We start from the raw sequence: 20,797 nt of genomic DNA on the forward strand, positions 1-20,797 counted from the left end.
CTAGACCTGGCTGCCTTTTAAATCTTGATTTTATGTTCTGCAACTATGTCAAGCTCATTTCATTAATTCTGATTTTTTTCAATGAATTTCCTATACATAAGGCCTTTCATTCATACATACACACACACACACACACACACACACACACACACACACACACCAAAACAACAAAAAAAACAAACAACAAACAAACCCAGCACCTTTATTCTATAGATCCATAGACGAAATATGGTGGCATATGAAATATGCCTATAATCACAGCCCTGAGCCTGAGGCAGGAGGATTACAAGTCTGATGCTGGCCTGGGCTATAGAGTAAGTTCTAGGGCAGCCTGAGGTAGAGCAAAAGCCTTTGTTAAAATAATAAAAATCTACCCATAGAAAGTGTTCCAGAGCCTAGGGAGATGGTTTAGCAGAAGGGGCTTATCGCTCAGTTTGCATCCCTCTTCTACTCTGAGGTGGCTCACAAATGCCGGTCTTACAGGCTCCAGGAGATCTGGTGCCCTCTTCTGGCCTCTGAGGGCACTGCACTCCCTACCTGCTTCCCCCTACTAATAAAATAACATTTTTTTTTTTTTATTAAAGAGCCTCGGGTTCTAGAGATAGGCTCCACGTGTTAAGGGCCTGGGTGGATCTGCTGTGGTTTTGGTCACACAGATAGCGTAGCGGTCATCTGGGCTATCAGCCACCTCTGGTCCACACAATGCAAATGTCACCTTAGGCTATTAAGCATCTCCATCCAGTCCTGCCTGGGGTGCTTGGCGTGACCCGGCTCTACAGGTAGCACAGATCACCTGGTTATTAATCACCTCCATTCCCAGTTGTTTGGGCAGAAAAAGAGGTTATACATCTCTTCATTGCAAAGACAATCCTGCCTGCACCCGCTTTCCTGAGTGCTTATCTGTGAGGATGAGGGCTTTTGTGCTCCAACAAGTGAAGATGGAAACAGCATTGTATGAGGAGGATGGGAGTGGGAAGGGCAGATGATAAAGAAACAGCACGTGTGTTCATTGCATGTATGGGCACATGCATGCGTATACCACAATGTATGTGGGGAGGTCAGAGGACAAGTTGGAGGAGCCTGTGCCCTCCTTCCACCGTGTAGGTCCTGAGGACTGAACTCAGGACCTCAGGCTTGATGGCTAGTTCCCTTACTTGCTGAACCACCTTACCAGCCCCGCTGTAGACTAAATAACATCGTGTGGAAAGCTGCTTCCGTTCTGACTTGAAATAACTGGCAGTGAAAAGGTACTTTAAACAACTGAAGGAAAATTTAGACATGGACTAAATAGTAAATGATTTTAACAATTGTGAGGGCTGGGCAGATGGCTCAGCAGTGGAGACTCTTGCTGTTCTGTAGAGGATCTAAGTTCAGTTCCCAGCTCTCACATCAGGAGGCCCAGAGCTGCTGTACCTCCAGCTGTGCCACTCAGACATCTTCTGAACTCTATGACACACACACACAAATATACATACTCCACACAGACATCTTCTGAACTCTATGACACACACACACAATATACATACTCCACTCAGACATCTTCTGAACTCTATGACACACACACACACAAATATACATACTCCACACAGACATCTTCTGAACTCTATGACACACACACACACAATATACATACTCCACTCAGACATCTTCTGAACTCTATGACACACACACAATATACATACTCCACTCAGACATCTTCTGAACTCTGGAACACGCATACACACACAAATATACATACTCACAAGTAAAGTTTTGATATTTTCCTTTTTAAAACATGGGCAGGGCTGGAGAGACTGCTCAGTGGCTGAATGTAATGATCTGTTCTGTCTCTTTAAGAGACAAGCCATGTCCACTCCCTCCCACATCCACTGAGGCAGGCAGATCTTCCTTCCTGCTTGCAGCCTGAGTCTCTTCCTTTTCTGTCTCCCTCTCAAAGAGGCAGCTTGTCTCCTTCTTCTTCTCTCTCTCTGCTCTTCTCCTTCTCCCCCTTCCCTTTCATAACCCACTAAATAAATATCCAACCTCACTCTGCATGGCGTGCCTATTCATCTGTCCCTTTGGCCGCCTTCAGAGACCTGCAGCGTGGCCTCATGTGCTGTCTCTGCCCGGGACTGGCTGCTCTCAGGAACCCCTGCCCCCTACCTGCCACCACATGGCCTGCTGCTGCTTGGGGACCTGCAGCGTTTCTGCCACTGCAGCTACTCAGGGATCCGCAGTATTTTTAAATTAACCCATTACACCGGGCATTGGCAGCTTCTGGGGGAGAACCTGGATTCCGTCCTAGCATCCATATGGAAGCTCCCAACTGTCTAACTTTAGTTCTGGAGGACCCACTGCCTTCTTCTGGCCTCCCTGGGTACCAAGCAGGCAAGTAGAACTCATACTGATATGGAAAAAAAATGTTAACAAATTAGCTAGGGCCATGAGTGACAAGTGGTTGTCACCCCAGGGCTAAGGAAGCAGGACAGGTGATTCCCTAATGCCCACTGGTCGACAGACTCACCTACTTGGAGAGTTCCATGAGCGACCGTGTAAAAGGAAGGACAGCATCTGAGAAATAACACGCAAGGTGGCCCTCTGACTTACACACACACAAGAACATATGTATATACTTCCACAAGCACTAAAAAGACTGACAAATTCATCATTTTTAACTGTCTGTGTCAAAAATATCAACTATTGGTTGCAACATTATTCATAACCTAGAACACTGAAAGCCACGTTTGATTAATGGGCACTAAATAAATATCTTCACTTTTCTTTACATTTACTTATTCATTGTGTATATGTGTGAGTCAGACAACTGGTCAGCATCAGCTCTCTTATCCCATCATGGTGTCTCAAGGCTTGCATCTGAATCATCAGGCATGGTGGCAAGAGCTCTTACCCCATCTCAACGCACCAGCCCTGCGCATTCCACAGTGGAATTCATTGCACCTACAAAAATAATTATGTCTCTGGATCAAGATTTTTTACTCCCATTATTCACTACTGGTGTAGGAGTTCCTTCTGTTTGTGTGTTGCCTTCATAGGATAATGAATAAAGAAACTGCCTTGGCCTAGTTGATAGGGTGGAACTTAGGTAGGCCGAGAAGACAGAACTGAATTCTGGGAGAAAGAAAGCAAGCAGAGTCAGAGAGCCACCACGGAGCCACCAGGTCAGACATGGTGAATCTTTCCCGGTAAGCCACGACCCTGTGGTGATATACAGATTAATAGAAATGGGTTAAATCAAGATGTGATAGTTAGCCAAAAAGAGGCTAGAGCTAATGAGCCAAGCAATAATTTAATTAACACAGTTTCTGTGTGGTTATTTCGAGTGTAAACTAGCCAGGCAGCTGGGACAAACAGCGGGCTCTCCCATTCAACATACTACCATTTTGGAGGAACGCGAATACACCAGAGAGAAACAACAGGCAAACTGGAAAGAAAAAGATGAGATTTACATCTGTGTGTTATACACTTTCATACTCAAAAAATTTAAAGAAAATCAATTGAAAAATTCAAAGAAAAAAATTCAAGATAAGGTAGCCGAATGAGACAGAAATCAGTATTTTTCAGATATATAAATATACCCAATTATAAGATGTATTGGAAAAACCCCATTTTAGCCTGCCAAAATATAATAAAAGGCAAACTTCTCTGAAAAACACTTACCAAGAAACTAGCAAGAAGCCTGTATAATGGCCCAGCTACTGAGTCAAAAGACCCGAGTTTGATTCCCACGACATAGCCACACATAGATGTACACATTAGTTAAAAAAACAGAAACCTAAATGATATTCTTTAGGCAGAAGTGGGGAAGTAAATCCTACATCAAAACAGGAGAATTCTGCACACATTTATCAATAGAGAATCAGATATTCTATTAGCTTCTCTCTGGTGTTTTCAACATTCAATAAGAGCATTTAGTTATACATATGCATATTATATATATTCGGTTATATGTATATGTTTGTATGTATGTATGCGTAGGACCCAGCCATGACAAACTCAATAGAGACCGGAGTCTCAGTAGTTTACCCTAAGGCAATACCTGGTTCTGAGAAAGACCACAAACTGAGACTACCCAGGAACACATCCAAAGGAAATTTCTAACATTCCAACCATTGTAGATTGGATCACCTGTCAGAACACACCCATCACTTTTCACCAGGACACCCTAGATAAATGTCAGCCAATCAGGGGTCCTGAACCTTGGAACTCTCTCACCCCCACCTGCTATTATAAACACCCAACCCAACCGAGCTCAGGGCTCTCTGATCACTCCAATACGTTGGACACACAGAGAGTCCAAGTTTGCAAACTTGTGTAAGAACAAAGGCTCTTTGCTTTTACATGCAGGACTCGGTCTCCTAGTTGGTTTCAGGGGCATTCCGTGATCTGGGCATAATATATGTATGTATGTATGTATGTATGTATACATAAACATGCACACATATACATACATGTGTGTGTATTTTCACATTTGCTGGCCTGAGGATATAACTCACCAGGAGAATGCTTCCCTCACATGGTAAGGCCCTCGGTTTGATCCCCAACACATGAGAACCATGCAGATTGTAAAATGTACATGCTGTCACACCTATACTTGGGGATGTTAATTGTTTCGTCTGGATGCAGTTTTGCATTTTCTATCTGCTAAACTTGAATTTGGGAAAGGTCTGAAGATCTGTTCGTCTGTGAAGGATTACCCCTCCCCCGCTTTGAGGAACACAGAGCAAACAGAGACCAATGTAGTGTAGGCTCATGTGGCAGGTTTATTGTTTCTTTCTGAGATTAAAACCTTTTTTTTTTTTTGAGGAAAATTCATTATGTAAGACTCAGGATGGTCTAAGGGAGGCGAAACATCCAATCCTGCCAATTCAGAAAGTAAGTTAAGAGTTTCAGGAAGTTCCTGAAGCTGACCAGATTCACCGGGCCTGTGTGTTTTTTGAGACAGACTTGCTATGGTACATAGTCAGGCTTGAAACCCCTGGACGTAAGTAATTCTCTCGCTTCGCCTTTCAAAGAGTTAAAACTGCAGGACATGGCATGAGCACACGTCTATGACATTCTCAAAGTCAGAACTAATTTTTTCCATCCTTCTAGGCTTAAATATAGCTTTCTACATGTCCACATATTTTGTAGCCTGGCTATCTTGGGACTCAGTATATAGAAGGGGCTGGGCTCAAACTCACACAGGTCCACAGATTAAAGGCATATGCTACTCCAAAAGGACCTGGCATGACCTATAGGCCAAAAGAGTAGAGGAGGGGTTTACCAAGAGTGAAATAAGAGTTATGACATGGGATAGGGCTCAGGGGTTGAGAGCACTAACTGTTCTTCCAAAGGACATAAGTTTGACTCTCAGCATCCACACTCCAGTCCCAGGAGATCTGACGCCCTCCTCTGGCCTGTGTGGGCACCAGACATGCACATGGCACACAGACATACATGTAGATAAAACACCATATATATAAAACAAATAATTCAAATGTGTAATATTTAATTTTTGTTTCTTTTCTTTTCAAGACAGAGTTCTCTGTGTAGCCCTGTCTATCCTGGACTCTATCTGTAGACCAGGCTGGCCTTGAACTCAGAGATCCACCTGCCTCTACCTCCTGAGTGCTGGAATTAAAAGCATGCACCACCACTGACTGACTAAATTTAAAAATATTTTAAACAAGAGTGCATGACAATGAATGTTCAGTAGCTGTGAACATGGCATAATAGTACTTTGTGGAAAATGGAAAAACAGGTTGTGCTAATTTACTCCTCTAGCACAGCGGTTCTCAACCTGTGGGTCCCAACCCCTTTGAAGTTGAAATACCCTTCCATGGGTCGTCTAAGACCATTGGAAAACACAGATGCTTACATTACAATTCACAACAGTAGCAAGATTACAGTTATGAAGTAGCAATGAAAATAATCTTATGGTTGGGGTCACCACAACATGAGGATCTTGAATCTCAGGCCAGCATATGCTACACGAGACTGGTTTGTTTTTCTTAAAAAGAAAACAAAACTTTGACCAGGAGTTTAGTTCGTGGTCTATCTCAGGTTCATAGTGAGTTTGAGGACAGCCTTATCTAGTTGAGGCTCTATCTCAAAAATAAAAATAAAATTAAAACAATGTAAGGAAACCTGATCTTTGAAGGCTTAGGTACGCATGTCACTGCTGTGATCCTCCTGCCTCTGCCTCTCAAGTGCTGGGACCTCGGGAACACATCACCCTGTCCAGCTTCATGGCAGTTTTAAATACTGAGATATCTTCTTGGGTGCACTTAATCCCAGAAATGCATAGTTTTCATGATACAGTAAGTACTTAATAAATGCTGCCTCGTACCATATCCGATGTGAGTGTGAATACAATGTCATTTATTAAATTGTAAATGAGATACTTTATTTCAAATGCAAAGAAGGGAAAGAACATACATTTCTTATATCATGCAAATATGTCAGAGAATTATGAACGGGTTTGTGAATCTCGGCACTGGAGACAGGGACTTGGGGAGGTCACTCCAGCCTGCTGGAGACCTCCACTGTTTATCTACACAGTATCAGCTCCCAGACAGCAGAACCCAGTGAGTCGGGACCAGATCTTAGCCTCAGAGAACTGGGTGGAGAGAGGGACAGTTACAGAGGTATCACCAGGAGCACGCCCACTTCAGGAGCGCTTTCTCAACTCCCTTCCAAATACACCGCCACAACAGGAGAACTGGACGTCTAGGCTGGCTGGATCACATCTTGGGGAAACTGGCCAGGTTGGTAATGCCACAGGCGTTGTTTTTATTCCGAGCCAAGAGAATATATCCTTTGTTTCCCCAGCTTTCTCCCCAGCTGTAGAACCAATCGAGAAAAATACTTAGCATCTTATCTATATAGTCCTTAAAACACTCACTATATTTTACTAGGCACTGATAATATACAAAAAATGAGCAAGTTGGTTTTTGTTTTTTGTTTTTTTTTTAGTTTTTTGAGACAGGGTTCCTATGTAGCTTTGGAGCCTGTCCTGGACTTAGCTCTTTTTTTTTTTTTTAAATATTTATTTATTTATTATGTATACAGTATTCTGTCTGCATGTATGCCTGCAGACCAGAAGAGGGCACCAAACCTCATTACAGATGGTTGTGAGCCACCATGTGGTTGCTGGGAATTGAACTCAGGACCTTTGGAAGAGCAGGCAATGCTCTTAACCACTGAGCCATCTCTCCAGCCCCCTGGACTTAGCTCTTATAAACCAGGCTGGGCTCGAACTCAGAGATCTGCCTGCTTCTGCCTCCTGAGTGCTGAGATTAAAGGCTTGCGCCACCACTGCCCAGCTAGAATGCCAATGTGTTTTTTTGTTTGTTTCTTTTGAGACAGAGTTTCTCTGTGTAGCCCTGGCTGTCCTGGAACTCACTGTGTAGACCAGGCTGATCTCGAACTCACAGAGATCGGCCTGTTTCTGCCTCCCAAGTGCTGGGATTAAGGCGTGAGCCAGCAGCACTGGCTGGGTTTTATTTTTAAGGGCGTTATCTCCATTATGTTAACTGCTGTGGGAGAACTATTCCCGGGACAGACCCTGCAGTAGCCCAGCACTAGCATGCAATCATCAGACTCAGCTCTCTGCTCCTGACTGTGGCTGGGATGTGACAGCAGCCTCAGCTCCTGCTGCCGAGACGCCGCTGCCACAACTCCAGTGCCTTGTCTTCCTTAACTGACTTAGTCAGAATCCTCTACCACAGCAACCAAAGAAACTAAACCAAGGTCTTACAGATACTTGAGATGGCTGAGTGTGGTGGTGCATGGCTTTAATCCCAGCACCCGGGAGGCAGAGGCAGGAGGATCTCAGTGAGTTCTGTCCTAGCGTGGTCTACACAGCAAGTTCAGGAAGCGTGTCTCCAGAGGAGGAGGAGAGATGAGCAAGAGGTGGTATTTAAGGCAGAACCTGAAGGATGAACAGACTTGGTGTCTGCGGGGATAGGAGGAGGTAAAGGATGTAAAACTGAGGACAGATGGGAAAGGGAGATGTTATGACAATGTGGCTAAAACCAGGGTATAAAGCAAATTCAAGTGGGAGACAGACCTGAGGGGATGAACTAAGATAACATTGAAGAGTTCGGGGCCATATTGAGCTCAAAGCTAACCTGAGCCATAGGAGACCCTGTCTCAAAAAATCAAAATCCATCGGCTAAGCAAACACATTAGGCTGAGCGGCCTTTACTGTCATCTAGTTGCTTAGCTTTACTCTGGGCGGGGACATTTGGAGTAGAATCTGGTGGGCCGGAGAGAGCGCTGGGAAAGAAGTGCTCTCTGTCCGTCTTCGTCAGCAGTCTTCCTGATGGGCTGCACCAGCACGGACCCAGGGTCTGCCCCGTTGTCTGTGCACAAGGAGCAGCTGAGCAGAGTATACTTTGGACATTCTTGTCCACCCATCGCACGGTAAGGTTTGTGGTTATGAACCTGAAGGAAGTACTGGGGAGCTGGAGGGGGCAGAGGGCAGCAGTGCTCTTACCTGTTTTTAATTATCCAGTGCTTGTTTCCCTTTTGCACGCCATAGCCCACCACCAACACGGCATGGTTCACATTCTCACGGTCGCAATTTTCATCATAGTACACACCTAGGAAACAAACCGGGGATGAGGCCCTGGGTGGTCCCAGTCACGGTTTACATTGAGAACCAGACTTAGCAGATGGCACCGGGACCACACCCACATCCTAGAAGGGGGGGGGGGGCTCCACAGGAAGAGGCTCTCTCTCACCTCTGCTGTAAAACTGGAAAGATGTCAAGCTCGCATCAATTGACACAGAGATAGGCCCCACCCGAGCCACTGCTCTCTTCAGGGCCTTCTCGTTCCCCACAGGAATCTCTCGGTACCCTCTGCATTTAGCTGCCTTTGCTGTCGGGTTGTACATACAACTTTGATCCTGGAAAGAAAATCAAAGGTGGAGAGGACTGTAGCAATCGACTGGCAATAAGCTGGTAAGAAAGCAAACCAACGTGAGCGGCAACGGACCAGCTTTTGGGTCTTACCATTTTAGAAAACTATGAAAATAAGCCAGGTTTGGTGATGCACACTGGTAAACCCAGCAATCAAGAGGCAGAGGCAGGAGGATTGCCATGAGTTCAAAGCCAGCCTGGGCTACAGTAGGATCCTGCCTCAAAAAACAAAAAACAAACAAACAAACAAAAAGGTGAGGAAGAAAAGTCAAGTGGCTTCTTGCTTTCTCACAAAAATCAGCTCCACAAGAAAGGAGACTGTTTCTCCTGGCCACTGCGCTGTTTCTCCACAAGAGAAGAGACTGTTTTTCCTGGCCACTGCTCTGTCTCTCCAGCCCTTGCCATCAGCATCTTCTTCTTTTTGAGACTGTGTAGCAGGCTAGCCTTGAACTCACTACATAGTTATATAGTGATGATCCTAAACTCCTGACCCTCTCTGGCCTCTGTCTCTATGTGCTGGGTTTTTCTTTTTAAAAAAAGAAATGCAAATTATCTTCTGCCTGGACAGTATATGTAAGGATCAGGGTGCAGGAAGGTACCAGCTGCTCCTCGGGGAGTTTGTCAACACCAAGTCCAGATGGAGAGATGGCCTTGATTGCTGTACACAATTCAACAATGCTAGTATGGGCAAAAGAATTTAAGCTAAATCTTATGTTTTGATCAGAGACAGAAATAAGTACATAACATGACATGAAAATAAATTAACAGCTAAGTAACTTAACTTCTGATCTTTCAGAACCATGCAAGCTTTGCAGGCCTCACTAACAAAACGAGGTCTGTCAAGGTGGTGCGCTCTTTATGGCAGCTCTCCTACATACCAGACCTTGAGCACACTAAGATAGGCTCTGTAAGAGCACATACCTAACACCAACACTACTGCCAGCATTTGATGTCTAAGGTGACATGACCTACTGCCTCAATTTCTCAAAACCTGTTTGTTCCCTGACACATGAATCTGGTGTTAAACTTCTCAGATCAACAAGACACCATTGTGTGGCAACATTCCTGTGAGCTCAGCACCATACAGAGGATCTCAAATTCAGGCTAAGCCTTGGCGTTGCATGATCTCAAAGAGAAAGAAGGAAAGGAAGGAAGGAAGGAAGGAAGGAAGGAAGGAAGGAAGGAAGGAAGGAAGGAAGGGGAGGAGGAGGAGGAGAGAGAGAGAGAGAGAGAGAGAGAGAGAGAGAGAGAGAGAGAGAGAGAGAGAGGACCTTGTGCAAATGAAATATCATATCTACAAAGGAAATGAAGTATCTTGTGAATGGACTTAGTAAGTATCAGGGCCTGGCCTGGCACAGACTTTGACCCAGAGCGACTGGGTCTGTGTGTACTCAGGCCGGTCTGGACTACAATCTCAAAGCAAACAAACAAAACTCCAGGCCAAAAAAAAAATTCTCACCAATTTGATGAGTATAGTGCTGGCTAAACCATGCTAGCCAGACTGGAGGGACTGTTCAGCAGTTAAGACACCTGCTTTTGCAGGGGACTCAGGTGTGGCTCCCAGCACCCACAGAGTGGCTCACAACATCTGTAACTCCAGCTCCAGGGGTCCAATGTCCTTCTGACCTCTGGGGCACCAGGCATACACATGATGGACATGCACTCACTCATACACATAAAATAGAAAACAATCTTCTAAAAAGATGGAAGTTGTCAATTGTTAAGTGACTAATTCCTAGTTCTTTATACTTTTCTCAAATCTATCCTCTAATTGGTGAGTAGGAAATACGTTACGTAACGTCAGTACATTAACAGGCAACAGACTAGACTATAAGAGTCTCTCCTTTACTATTTTATTTTGGGTTTGGGTTTTGGTGTTTTGTTCCATCCTCCCCCCCCCCCCCCCATAAAGGAGCTCATGTAGTTCAGGCTGGCTACATTCAGATTCACCATGTAGTTTAGGATGATCTTGAACTCCTAACCCTTGTGTCCCTGATGTGGGAGTGTCTTCTATCTATCTGTTGCTTTCATTGGTTAACTAATAAAGAAAACTGCTTGGCCTGATAGGGCAGAATTTAGATAGGTGGAGCAGAATGCTGGAAGAAGGCAGTAAGACAGACGCTATAGCTCTCCTCTCCAAGATGGACGCAGGTTAAGATCCTTTCCGGTACAGATTATTAGAAATGGGTTAATCAAGATGTAAGAGTTAGTCAGTAAGAAGCTAGAGCTAATGGGCCAAGCAGTGTTTAAAAGAATACAGTTTCTGCCGGGCGGTGGTGGCGCACGCCTTTAATCCCAGCACTCGGGAGGCAGAGGCAGGCGGATCTCTGTGAGTTCGAGATCAGCCTGGTCTACAAGAGCTAGTTCCAGGACAGGCTCCAAAACCATAGAAAAACCCTGTCTCGAAAAACCAAAAAAAAAAAAAAAAGAATACAGTTTCCGTGTAATTATTTTGGGTAGCTAGCTGGTGGCCAGGAGCTGGGAGGCGGGAAGTGGCCTGCAGCTCCTACAACATGTCCCAACCCCAGGTGCTAGATTATAGGCATGCCCCCGGGCTCTCATCCTCAGTCTAAAAGAAGAAACACAGATGGCCGGGGACGTGGCAGTGAATCAGTGGGACTTCGTATATACTGCAGGCAAACAATTGGACATTATATAGTAAATTTTAAGGCACAGACACCTTCAAGCCCAGGTGACTCTGTTCCAAGGTAACAGCGTATTATAAAAGTCTTACATGAACACGTGGGAGGAAAGGCAGTGCCAGACAAGCAGGCTTGGTGGGTAAATCTTGTTTGGTGAGATGGCTTAGTAGGTAAAACTCTTGCCGAATAAGCCTGATAACTAGAGTTTGAGGCCCAGGACCCATGGTGGAAGGAGAGAATCCAGGAAGTTTTTCTCTGGGCTTCACATGCACAAGAAAGCACAAGCCCACCTGCACATACTGACATGCACCGTTCACACAAATACACACAGTAATGCGTTTTATAAAATCTTGGTTTTTGCTACAGATTGCAGTATGAATTTGACCACGTTATAATAGCTCCTTAAAAATCAAGGATAAGCCAGTCTTTTAAGGAAATACGCTGAGCACACACTTTAGCAGATAGTCGCCAACATCTGTATCACTGGAACTTGCTCCTCTCTCAGAGGTCCGCATCACAGCTTATCTACATTAGAAACTCCAGGGGACTGGTGAGATGCTCAAAGTTTTTCTACATTATGGAAATTTTGGCTTCCTATGGCCATTTTATTAAGAAAGCAGGATAGCCATGTGTGGGACCCAGGCCTGTGATCCCAGCATTTGAAAGCTCGAGGCAAGAGGAGTTCAGGGTCATCCTCAGCTACATAGTAAGTTCAAGGCCAACATGGACTACCTGAGATCTTGTCTCAAAAAAGGGGGTACCCTAGGATACCTAGTTGTGACTAGTTTGGGATACACAGTAAAATATTGTCTCAAAATTGAAAGATAAAAAGAGAGAACGGGGAGGGAGAGGAAGAAACAAAGGAAGGAAAGGAGAGAAAGAAAGGAGAGAAGAAAAGCAAAGAAAAGGCAGCAGCACAGTAACAGGAAACAAGGTCGCGCTGGGGGAAGAGTCAGCACAGGGCTCCACCCCGCGGTGGGCGGAGTCTCACCTGCCCCACGTAAGGATAAGCGTCTTCAGAGTCAATGCCCCCATTCGTCTGCACGTAGCGGAAGGCAGTGGTCATGTAGCCGCCTCCACAGCCATAATTCTCAGACACACAATCCACAAGGTTCTGAGGACTCAGATTTAAGAGTTTGCCAGTCTTCTTCTTGAGCTGGCCCTCCAGGGCACCCGCAGAGCTAAAAGCCCAACAGGAACCACAGTCACCCTGAGAGACACACAGAAAAACTGTCAGTCATCACTTCTCACACAGGGTGCATCTTCCTAGCAGCCTAAAAACATCCGTGTGCGTGTGCGTACGCTAAGAATTCAAGCACAAGCGCTGCCGCCTTCATTGTGAGGCCTTGTTATCATCTCCTACTGATAACAACTGTGATCACTGCGTCCATTAAGGCTGTGGACCTTCTCCTGGATTCTAACCCTGACTCCACACTAGTTAAGTGACCTTGAGAGGCAGAGGCAAGAGGATCGGGAGCTCAAGGTCAGTCTCAGCCTGAGTGGAGTGGAGGCCAGCCTGGGCAATTTGAGATCTTGTCTCAAAAGGAGAGGAAAAGGGAGTGATACTCTATAGCTTATGAATTGACTCTTGTGAGCACTGAGAGGCTTCATTTACATGGAAATCGCAGGAACTCCTTGTGCACAGTAATCTCAGAAATCGTCAGCTAATAGTGTTTGCTCTCCTGGATTGTAGGATTTCCTACTCTTTAAGAATGAGAATTTCCTGAGGAGGAAGTCTTGAATCTTTACCAGCTGGACTTGTTTGGCTCTAGGAGAGGGGTGGTGTTTGCTGAATGAGTGTTACATCAATTATTCCCCTTACTGATGACATAGCCCTGTACTGTTAAGGTCCTAGGAAAACTGAGATTCTCCTGAAGATAAGAACCTAACACTGTAAAAACCTTTTTTGGGGAAAGATTTTCTATGTCCTAGTAATTACAATTTCAGAATTTATTTTGCACAAATATTTCTACTTGAGCAGGAAAATATATGTGCAACGTGCTTGTTGTAACATGCCAAGTTCTTTAAAGTAGAAAAATCCTAAACATACAAAATAGCTATATTCTTGTAGCATGAGATATACCACACTGCAAGCCAGACTCACACACAAGAAAGCACCTGATTTTTGACCGGAGTAACATATCCTTTCTTTCGATAGTCGATGGCGTCGGGGGCTCTGCCCTCCCACTCTGGGATATAGAGAGTGTCGTTACTGTGGGACTGAGAGGGTGGTGGTAATCTGAGTCCTGTCATCTTCCGAACCACTTCCTCACTGGTCTGAGACAAGGGAGGAGGTCAAGCATTAGCAGAGACGGGGGTGGTGGGGGTGGTGGGGAGACAGTGGGTGGATCTGAGGGCAACTCACCATGTCTCCCAAGTGATTCATGGCCAGTTCATATGTATGGACACCAAGAGAGGCCTCAAGATTATGGATGGAAATATGCTTCAGGTTTTTTTCCCAAATTAAACGCCGAGAGATTTCATCTACCTAAATAGAACAGTCAATAGACTATGGTCATAGACTGTGTGCGGTTATCTAAGCAGGCTTAGGAGAAAAGATGCACCATAACCAGAAAGTCTGGTCTAGCTAGGGAACAGTGGACTCTTATGAGTATACACATGAAAATGTACACAAAGTTCTCAAGAGACAATAGAATACTAAGACTACTATGAGAAGCATTCCCACATACACACCACATAGCCACGTCTGTGGTGCAGAATACTGGACTCGTGCTATTCCTGAGCCACCCCTCCAGCTAATATATCTGTGTGGCAGACAGAGGGCCTGAGCACACAAGCCAAAGTCAGCTGGAGTTAGGAAATAGGGACTGCTTGCTGGGGTGAAGCCCTCTATTTGATTGAAGCAGAGGCCTCAGGTCCCAGCCCTCCTACATGCTCCCCTTGCAGGACCAGGCACCTTGCTGTTATACTGCTTCCTGTGGGTCTTCTTCCATAGCTCCCACTGGGTATCCAGCATTTCCTCAGGGTAGAGCGCAAAGCTCAACACGGGTAGCAGTAGAAACTTGAACACCCACATCCTGTCAAAGAAATAATTAGGGCAGACTTCCATTGGCAGGAGGTTTACAGGTCTAGCCAGCCTGTGGGTGTGGAGATGACAGCAGACACGTTACCAGGAAGGCGGCTTTTAACCTTTCGGGAGCTTTAGAAATAAGTTCTTAAAATTACAGAAAATTACACACACAGGTATTAATCCTAAGGAATTCATAAACCCAAAAGAAACCACACACACACACATTCTTGATTTTTTTGCTTTGTAAGTCTTGGCTATCCTTGAGCTCATTATGTTGGCCAAGATGGTTTTGAATTCAAAGATCTGCCCCCCTTCCACCCTGTGCTGGGATTAAAGGCATGAGCTACTATGCCCAACCCAAGAATTGCTTCTTTCGAACTACAAGGCTGGCAAATTTGGCTGTATGTGGAAAATAGACAAGGAATTGCAGGTAATTTTCATGATAAGCAGTAATGGGCGAAGTTGGGGGAGTTGTACCAAAACATCTGCTTTCAATTATTCCAATTCAAGATGTCCCACCAACACTGCACACACGGCAACTAGAATGGGTAAAGGGAAAGGCTCAGCACCAGTCTTCTCCAGTATCCCCATGCACAGGCAGTGCTCAGAGACAGAGTCCTAGCTCGGGTATGCTTCATGCTTTGTTGATGGCATCCTTTCTATCCTGCCAGGAGAGAACAGGACTGATGTGACAGCATTTATCTATGGCATGTTCTCTGTGCCTTCATTTGCCGAATTCATTTCTTCTTTCCTCACTCTCCCTCTTTTGGCAGGAAACGGCCCTAATCTTAACCAGATGCCACGGGTTTTCTTTTTTCTTTTTTTCCAGAGACGTGGCTGCTTCACAGGACAAAAGCCTCAGATGCTTAAGTGGAAAATGCAGGACAGATGGACAATATTCTGTAATAACCAAGGTCACAGTTCACAGCTTTTTAGGAATTTGCTCTGGCTTCATTAACTTCTTGCGTTGGCTTAACTGCACACACTTAATTTAAAAACCATTCCCTGTCTCCAGTACAAATACAACTTGTGCAACACCGACTACACTTTTATGTGCTCTTTGCAAAGCAGCACAATATGCAGAACATTTAGTGACCGGAACGTTACAGGCTTGGACGTGGCCTTTAACTATTCCTCTTCCTCAGGAGCCACTTAACCCTTTCGTTAAGCAGAACTCCAGAAAAAAATCCACTTTCGAGGCAAGCTCACAATCCTCCTTCGCTTTTACCAACAACCACATATTCATTCACATACACAATCACACACAGAATCCTAAAGATTTCCAGACAGATTTCATTTAGCCAGAAAATGAACTGAGAAAGGATTATGTTTTTTATTCAGGGAACTTCAGTTATTTGATCCCCAACTCACTATATCTTTCTCTTCTTAAGAGAACCTAACTGGTAGGAATAAGAAGCTAAAAGATCCAGAAGTTAAAAACATTAAAAAACATTACCTGTGGTTGAGAATCTGTTGTCTAGGCTCCTTTCAGACAGGAAGTGTGGCTACTGTGAGCAGAAGACTAAGGGTGCTAGATTTATCCATCAGGATTGCGGAAGTCAACTCCAGCGGTGGCTGGAAAATTTGGATAAGGGAGGGAGGCAGGGATAGGATGAGAAAGGGGGGTTAGGGTGGAAGGATGGACACGCATTTGCACAATGTTCCTGAGAGCTGCTAAATGTTCTGCTTCATCTGACTGTCTTTGGGGGGAAAATAAGACAGCACATTATTCAAACTGAGGCTTTGGAGAGGAAATAAAAGGACACAGCCCCAGCTGTCTCCATCCTTCCTCAAATGTCTTCTTGGAGAATTCCATCTTTTTCTACCCTTGCAGTCATGGACCAAACCCCTTTCCCTGAACCATTTTCAACTTTGTGTCAGATCTTCTGAGATGACAGCAGGCACCGAGCAGTGTGTGAGCACACACGGAGGGGAAGGGGGACACCAAAGGCTAGACAAGAGTAATATGTGGCATATAAGGTTCCAATTTAAACATTTTAAAAAATTTGTGACTCCTGGCTAGTGTTACTGCTTCTGGAGGGAGCAGCTGCTCTAACCCACATGGCTGTGCACAAAGTCAGTGTGAAATGGGGTAGGAGCGGTCAGGAAGTTGAGTGCAAGTGGTGGTGCACACACTAAGAAGCTGAAGTAAAATCAAAGCTGGCTGTGGGTACACCTTTCCCCCTGCCACAGGTTCTCTGTGAGGTCAGGCCAGGCCAGTCTACAGAGTGAGTCTGAAGCCAGCCAGGGTTATACAGTGAGATGCTGTCTCTAAATAAATAAGAGCAGACTCACAAGTTCAAGCCCACCCTAGATCCTGTCGAAAACTGAAAAGTTAAAAAAAGAGGAACATAACTCAGTGGTGGTGTGCTTGCCAAACAGTATGAGGCCCAGGGCTCAGCGGCCACAGCACTAAGAAAGAAAGCAACCCAATGTAGCACCTAATTATTTACAACACCGGAATCAGCATTAACAGGCTGACGGACACACATGTGACTCTACCGTAAACTCTCAGATGGGAGGATCTGATGAGCACTGCATCTCAATTATTAAAACCCCCAACTAGACCCAGTCACAAGACCTTCTCCAAATGCTTCCCCAAAACCCATGCATGTGGCAGATCATAAGACTCTAGCTCAGCCAACCATAACCCTAAACTCCATTTCTTTCCATAAACAGATGTGAGAAATTAGAAAATGAGGGATCCTGGAATAAAAAGGATATTACCACAAATCTAGATTCCGTTTCAAGCTGGATTCCTCACGTAAACCCCAATTCCAGAGACCAGGTTTGCCTTTGGATTTCAAGGCAAACCATGAGTGTAGAGGGAGCCCAGATCCATATTCAAAGTTTATCATTGACAATTCCCTCATTTCTCTAACCACCTTCTAATTGGGAGGACATACGGGGGAAAAGACATCCAGATGTCCCCCAGTGGCTTCAAGTTCCAAGAGCTCTTCCCAGCAACTTCTAAGAGACTAGACAGCCCCCACTCCCAGAGTGTGACTACTGACATTACTCACAATGTGTCAGGATCAGGAGGTAAGTGAGGAACAGGAGACTGAGTGATCAGGGCCCTATGATCTCTAATTCCCGAAATCAACTCAACTATGCTTTATGCTTATGTGTCTGGAGCCCAATTAGGGATTCTTTTAGTTGCGCATGTCTGTTATTTATGAGCTGGAAGGGGATAATGAAGCCGCAAACAACATCACACAACACAATAAACTTTATAAAAGAAAAATACTTTGTTTTAAAATCTTTGCTACATGTCATTATTTTTGCCACTGTAAGGCTTAGCACAGATGGCTAACAAGAAAAAACAATCAAAAATAAAACCCTGAAGGAAAAGCAGAACAAAACCCTCAGAGTAGCTTCTCCCTCCCGCCCCTTCTTCAAAAGCCCTGTAATAACTGTACATTATATAGTTCAGATCACATTTAAAAACAAGCTGATTATTAAAAAAACAAATATTTCATTGGAAACTCAACTTTTTGGTTCTGTAAATTGTGATATAAATATATATGATACTGTATGTGTGCATATAGAATAAAAAAATAGCCTCCTTTTCCACTCTATTGCCTGGCACCAGACTGAAGAGAAATGGAGGGAAACTTAGTACACAACAATTCCTCAGCCTCGCCATGAGCCTCTCCATCCGGGCTCCTTACCCTATGAATACACTTAATACATCTTTTCTGTATTAGTTTAATCTTTCACTTATATACTGACAGGAGTCAGTAAAAAGGAGAAAGAAAAAGGCTACTGATACGTGAGACGCACCTGAGGACAGGAAAGGGTGAAGGCAGTAGCTTGTATCTGCGTTTCTATGGCTGTGATTATCAAGTGACCCTGTGCGGATTTGAGTCTGGACTAACAACACATCGACTCACATTTATTCCAAAGCAAAGCCCAAATCCAGGTTTGGAGAGGGAGCAAAGGGCAGACTTCAGGAAGACCTACACGTGCTTCTGACAAGGAAGGAGAGGCTAGTATGTAGCAGGGCTATTTGGTTTATACCCTCGTCACTCAGATAGCTGATCCAACAAGTTAAGCTTCCATGCGGAAATAACCTCTCCAGAACATGTGTGACTCTGACAGAAAAATGCAGCATTAACTTATGGGCAAGTCTGAGATTTCTGACAGTGTTTATCTGGCCAGCCTATTTTGATCTGCAGATCTTCCACATATATTGAGAGCACCAAAGAGGAGTAATCCAGCTTGATCATTAATGTGTTCTGTATAAACAGAAGACTGTACATTGGCCTAAAGTTCCATTTTGGCTGGGCATCGGTTTAAGTGCAGCAAAGACTTAATTTAAATACTCTTTGGCTGCAATACTAAACACAATAATACCTAGAAAAATTACCTTTTTAGGACTCTTTGAAGACCAAGCAGAAAGACAAAGAACATCTGGGACAAACTTTGCATATACTCCCTAACAGGGAGGAAGGACACGACAGAGGGGCTCAGACACACACACACACACACACACACACACACACACACACACACACACACACACACACACACTCTCTCTCTCTCTCTCTCTCTCTCTCTCTCTCTCTCTCTCTCTCCTCTCTCTCTCTCTCGTTCCTTTCCAGGGGATTATTCACCTCCTAAAGCTCCACATATACCTATGAATTTTCATGACCCTTGGTTATGAGGATGTTTCTTTCTCCTCTCCTCCATTCTATTCAGAGTTTGTATTCAAAACAAGCCACAGTCTCCAAGGCAATTAGTGCTGTCAGGTTCTTCTATTCTGCCCCTTGACTCAGGCAAACACCACTTCTGGTAAGAAGATGTAAGGACAGGACTTCCAACCTCACCTGTCTTCAGATTTTCAGAGGACCCTAAAAGCCTGGGAACTCATTTCATTTCTTCTATAAATGTTACTTCAGAGTCAAGGGGTGAACGGGGGTACATATCAGGGGTGAGGGAAGGGAAGGGAGAGGAACTTTTATTCTGTTTACAAAAGATTTGCTTTTAAAAACAAACAGTGATTTCCCCCGCCCTTATCCTCACCCCAATAGTTCTATTCTGAAAAAGGGGGAAACATAGTTAGATCAGGAAATTCTTCATTGTTGTAGCTGTTGCTCTGGTCTCCCAGCATGGACAACATTTCCTAATGAAGAAAAAGATTAGATTTGGGTCACACACCCTTACTTTTATTGTGTCCCCTCAACATTCCCTGCCCACCATTCTTGACCTGCAGAAGCCTCGGCTCACAGCCTTTTTCCTAGTCCTGTCTCCATCTTCCTCCTATAGTTCCTTTATTTTTCTCGTTTCTAGGCCTTGATATTTTCTTTCTTTTCTAATTTTTCTGTGCGCTGGTGTTTGTCTGCATGTGTGTCTGTGTGAAGGTGCTGGAGGTACAGACAGTGGTGAGCCACCATGTGGGTTCTGGGAATTGAACCCAGGCCTCCTGGAAGAGCAGCCAGTGCCCTTTACAGCTAAGTCATGTTTCCAGCCCCAGTTGATATTTTCAAAGGAAGAAAATATGCATGCCAACATTTCACTTAACCCCTACAGTCATGTCTGAAACATATCTCATCACATTTGTTTTCGACCAAACCCTATTTTGTCTTCTTTTTGCTGTGTTTTTGACTAGTTTATTCTCTGCCTAAGATTATCCCATTCAATCTTATAGCACCCCTCAGGGGAAAACAGATATTTATAGCTATAATCAGTATGTTCTATGTAGTGTACTTTTAAATTATCCTATTTAAATCCAAAGCTACTTTGAGATGTAGTTACATGAAATAAAATAACTTCCTTCATTATCTTTACACGGCGCTTCACATCAGTAATTCTGGTTCATAATGATCATGACAATTACTGACGTTCATCCCTAGTTTTCTGTCTTCCCTTCTGCTTATCTCCTCGTATGACCCCAATCAGTACCATGCACGCTCCCTTCTATCTCTCCTCCCTGACTCACTCTCTCTCCGAAGTATGTATCTACTCACCTGGAAGACCTCAGGCTGGCTAGATGGCTGTGCTGACGCTGGCTGAACATGTTGCTCGTTGGAACTGGACCGATGATGGGGCTGCTGGCTCTGCCACTGTGGCCAGACACCCACACCCTCTGCTGTCCGGGTCTGGAACTGTCCTGAAGTCTGTCCACTCTCAGGAGCTAGAAATGTAGTTAAGGATAAACAGCTTGAATCTATTAATTTCAATGGAGGAGAGAAACCAGCACACAGCTACATAAAACTT

General features: G+C 44.5%; 2 protein-coding genes across 6 annotated transcripts in view; both read right to left on the minus strand.

Moving 5' to 3' along the window:
• Nucleotides 1–6,350: 6,350 nt before the first annotated feature.
• On the minus strand, nt 6,351–17,709 carry Ctsk (cathepsin K). Of its 3 annotated transcripts, none has more exons than XM_075978166.1 (8): nt 16,035–17,709; nt 14,465–14,585; nt 13,913–14,035; nt 13,666–13,824; nt 12,539–12,757; nt 8,727–8,892; nt 8,480–8,585; nt 6,351–6,822 (listed from the first exon to the last, which is right to left on the minus strand). In XM_075978166.1, exons 2-8 carry the CDS (start codon nt 14,582–14,584, stop codon nt 6,723–6,725), a joined length of 993 nt encoding a protein of 330 aa, XP_075834281.1. In that variant the 5' UTR covers nt 14,585; nt 16,035–17,709; the 3' UTR covers nt 6,351–6,722. The 3 variants fall into 3 exon arrangements, with proteins under 3 accessions (XP_075834281.1, XP_075834280.1, XP_075834279.1); XM_075978165.1 differs by having other exon boundaries at nt 14,465–14,645; XM_075978164.1 differs by lacking the exon at nt 16,035–17,709 and having other exon boundaries at nt 14,465–16,028.
• Nucleotides 17,710–17,807: 98 nt separating this feature from the next.
• Nucleotides 17,808–20,797, minus strand: part of Arnt (aryl hydrocarbon receptor nuclear translocator) — a 69,592-nt gene continuing 66,602 nt past the window's right edge. For all 3 annotated transcript variants that reach the window (XM_075978163.1, XM_075978162.1, XM_075978161.1), the window contains 2 exons: nt 20,548–20,714; nt 17,808–19,703 (listed from right to left, as the gene is read on the minus strand). In XM_075978163.1, the coding sequence (XP_075834278.1) occupies nt 19,614–19,703; nt 20,548–20,714 (257 nt within the window). In that variant the 3' untranslated portion in view covers nt 17,808–19,613. The remainder of the gene's footprint in view (nt 19,704–20,547; nt 20,715–20,797) is intronic.

Source organism: Microtus pennsylvanicus, chromosome 7, assembly GCF_037038515.1.
Source record: "Microtus pennsylvanicus isolate mMicPen1 chromosome 7, mMicPen1.hap1, whole genome shotgun sequence".
Classification (NCBI taxonomy): Eukaryota; Metazoa; Chordata; class Mammalia; order Rodentia; family Cricetidae; genus Microtus; species Microtus pennsylvanicus.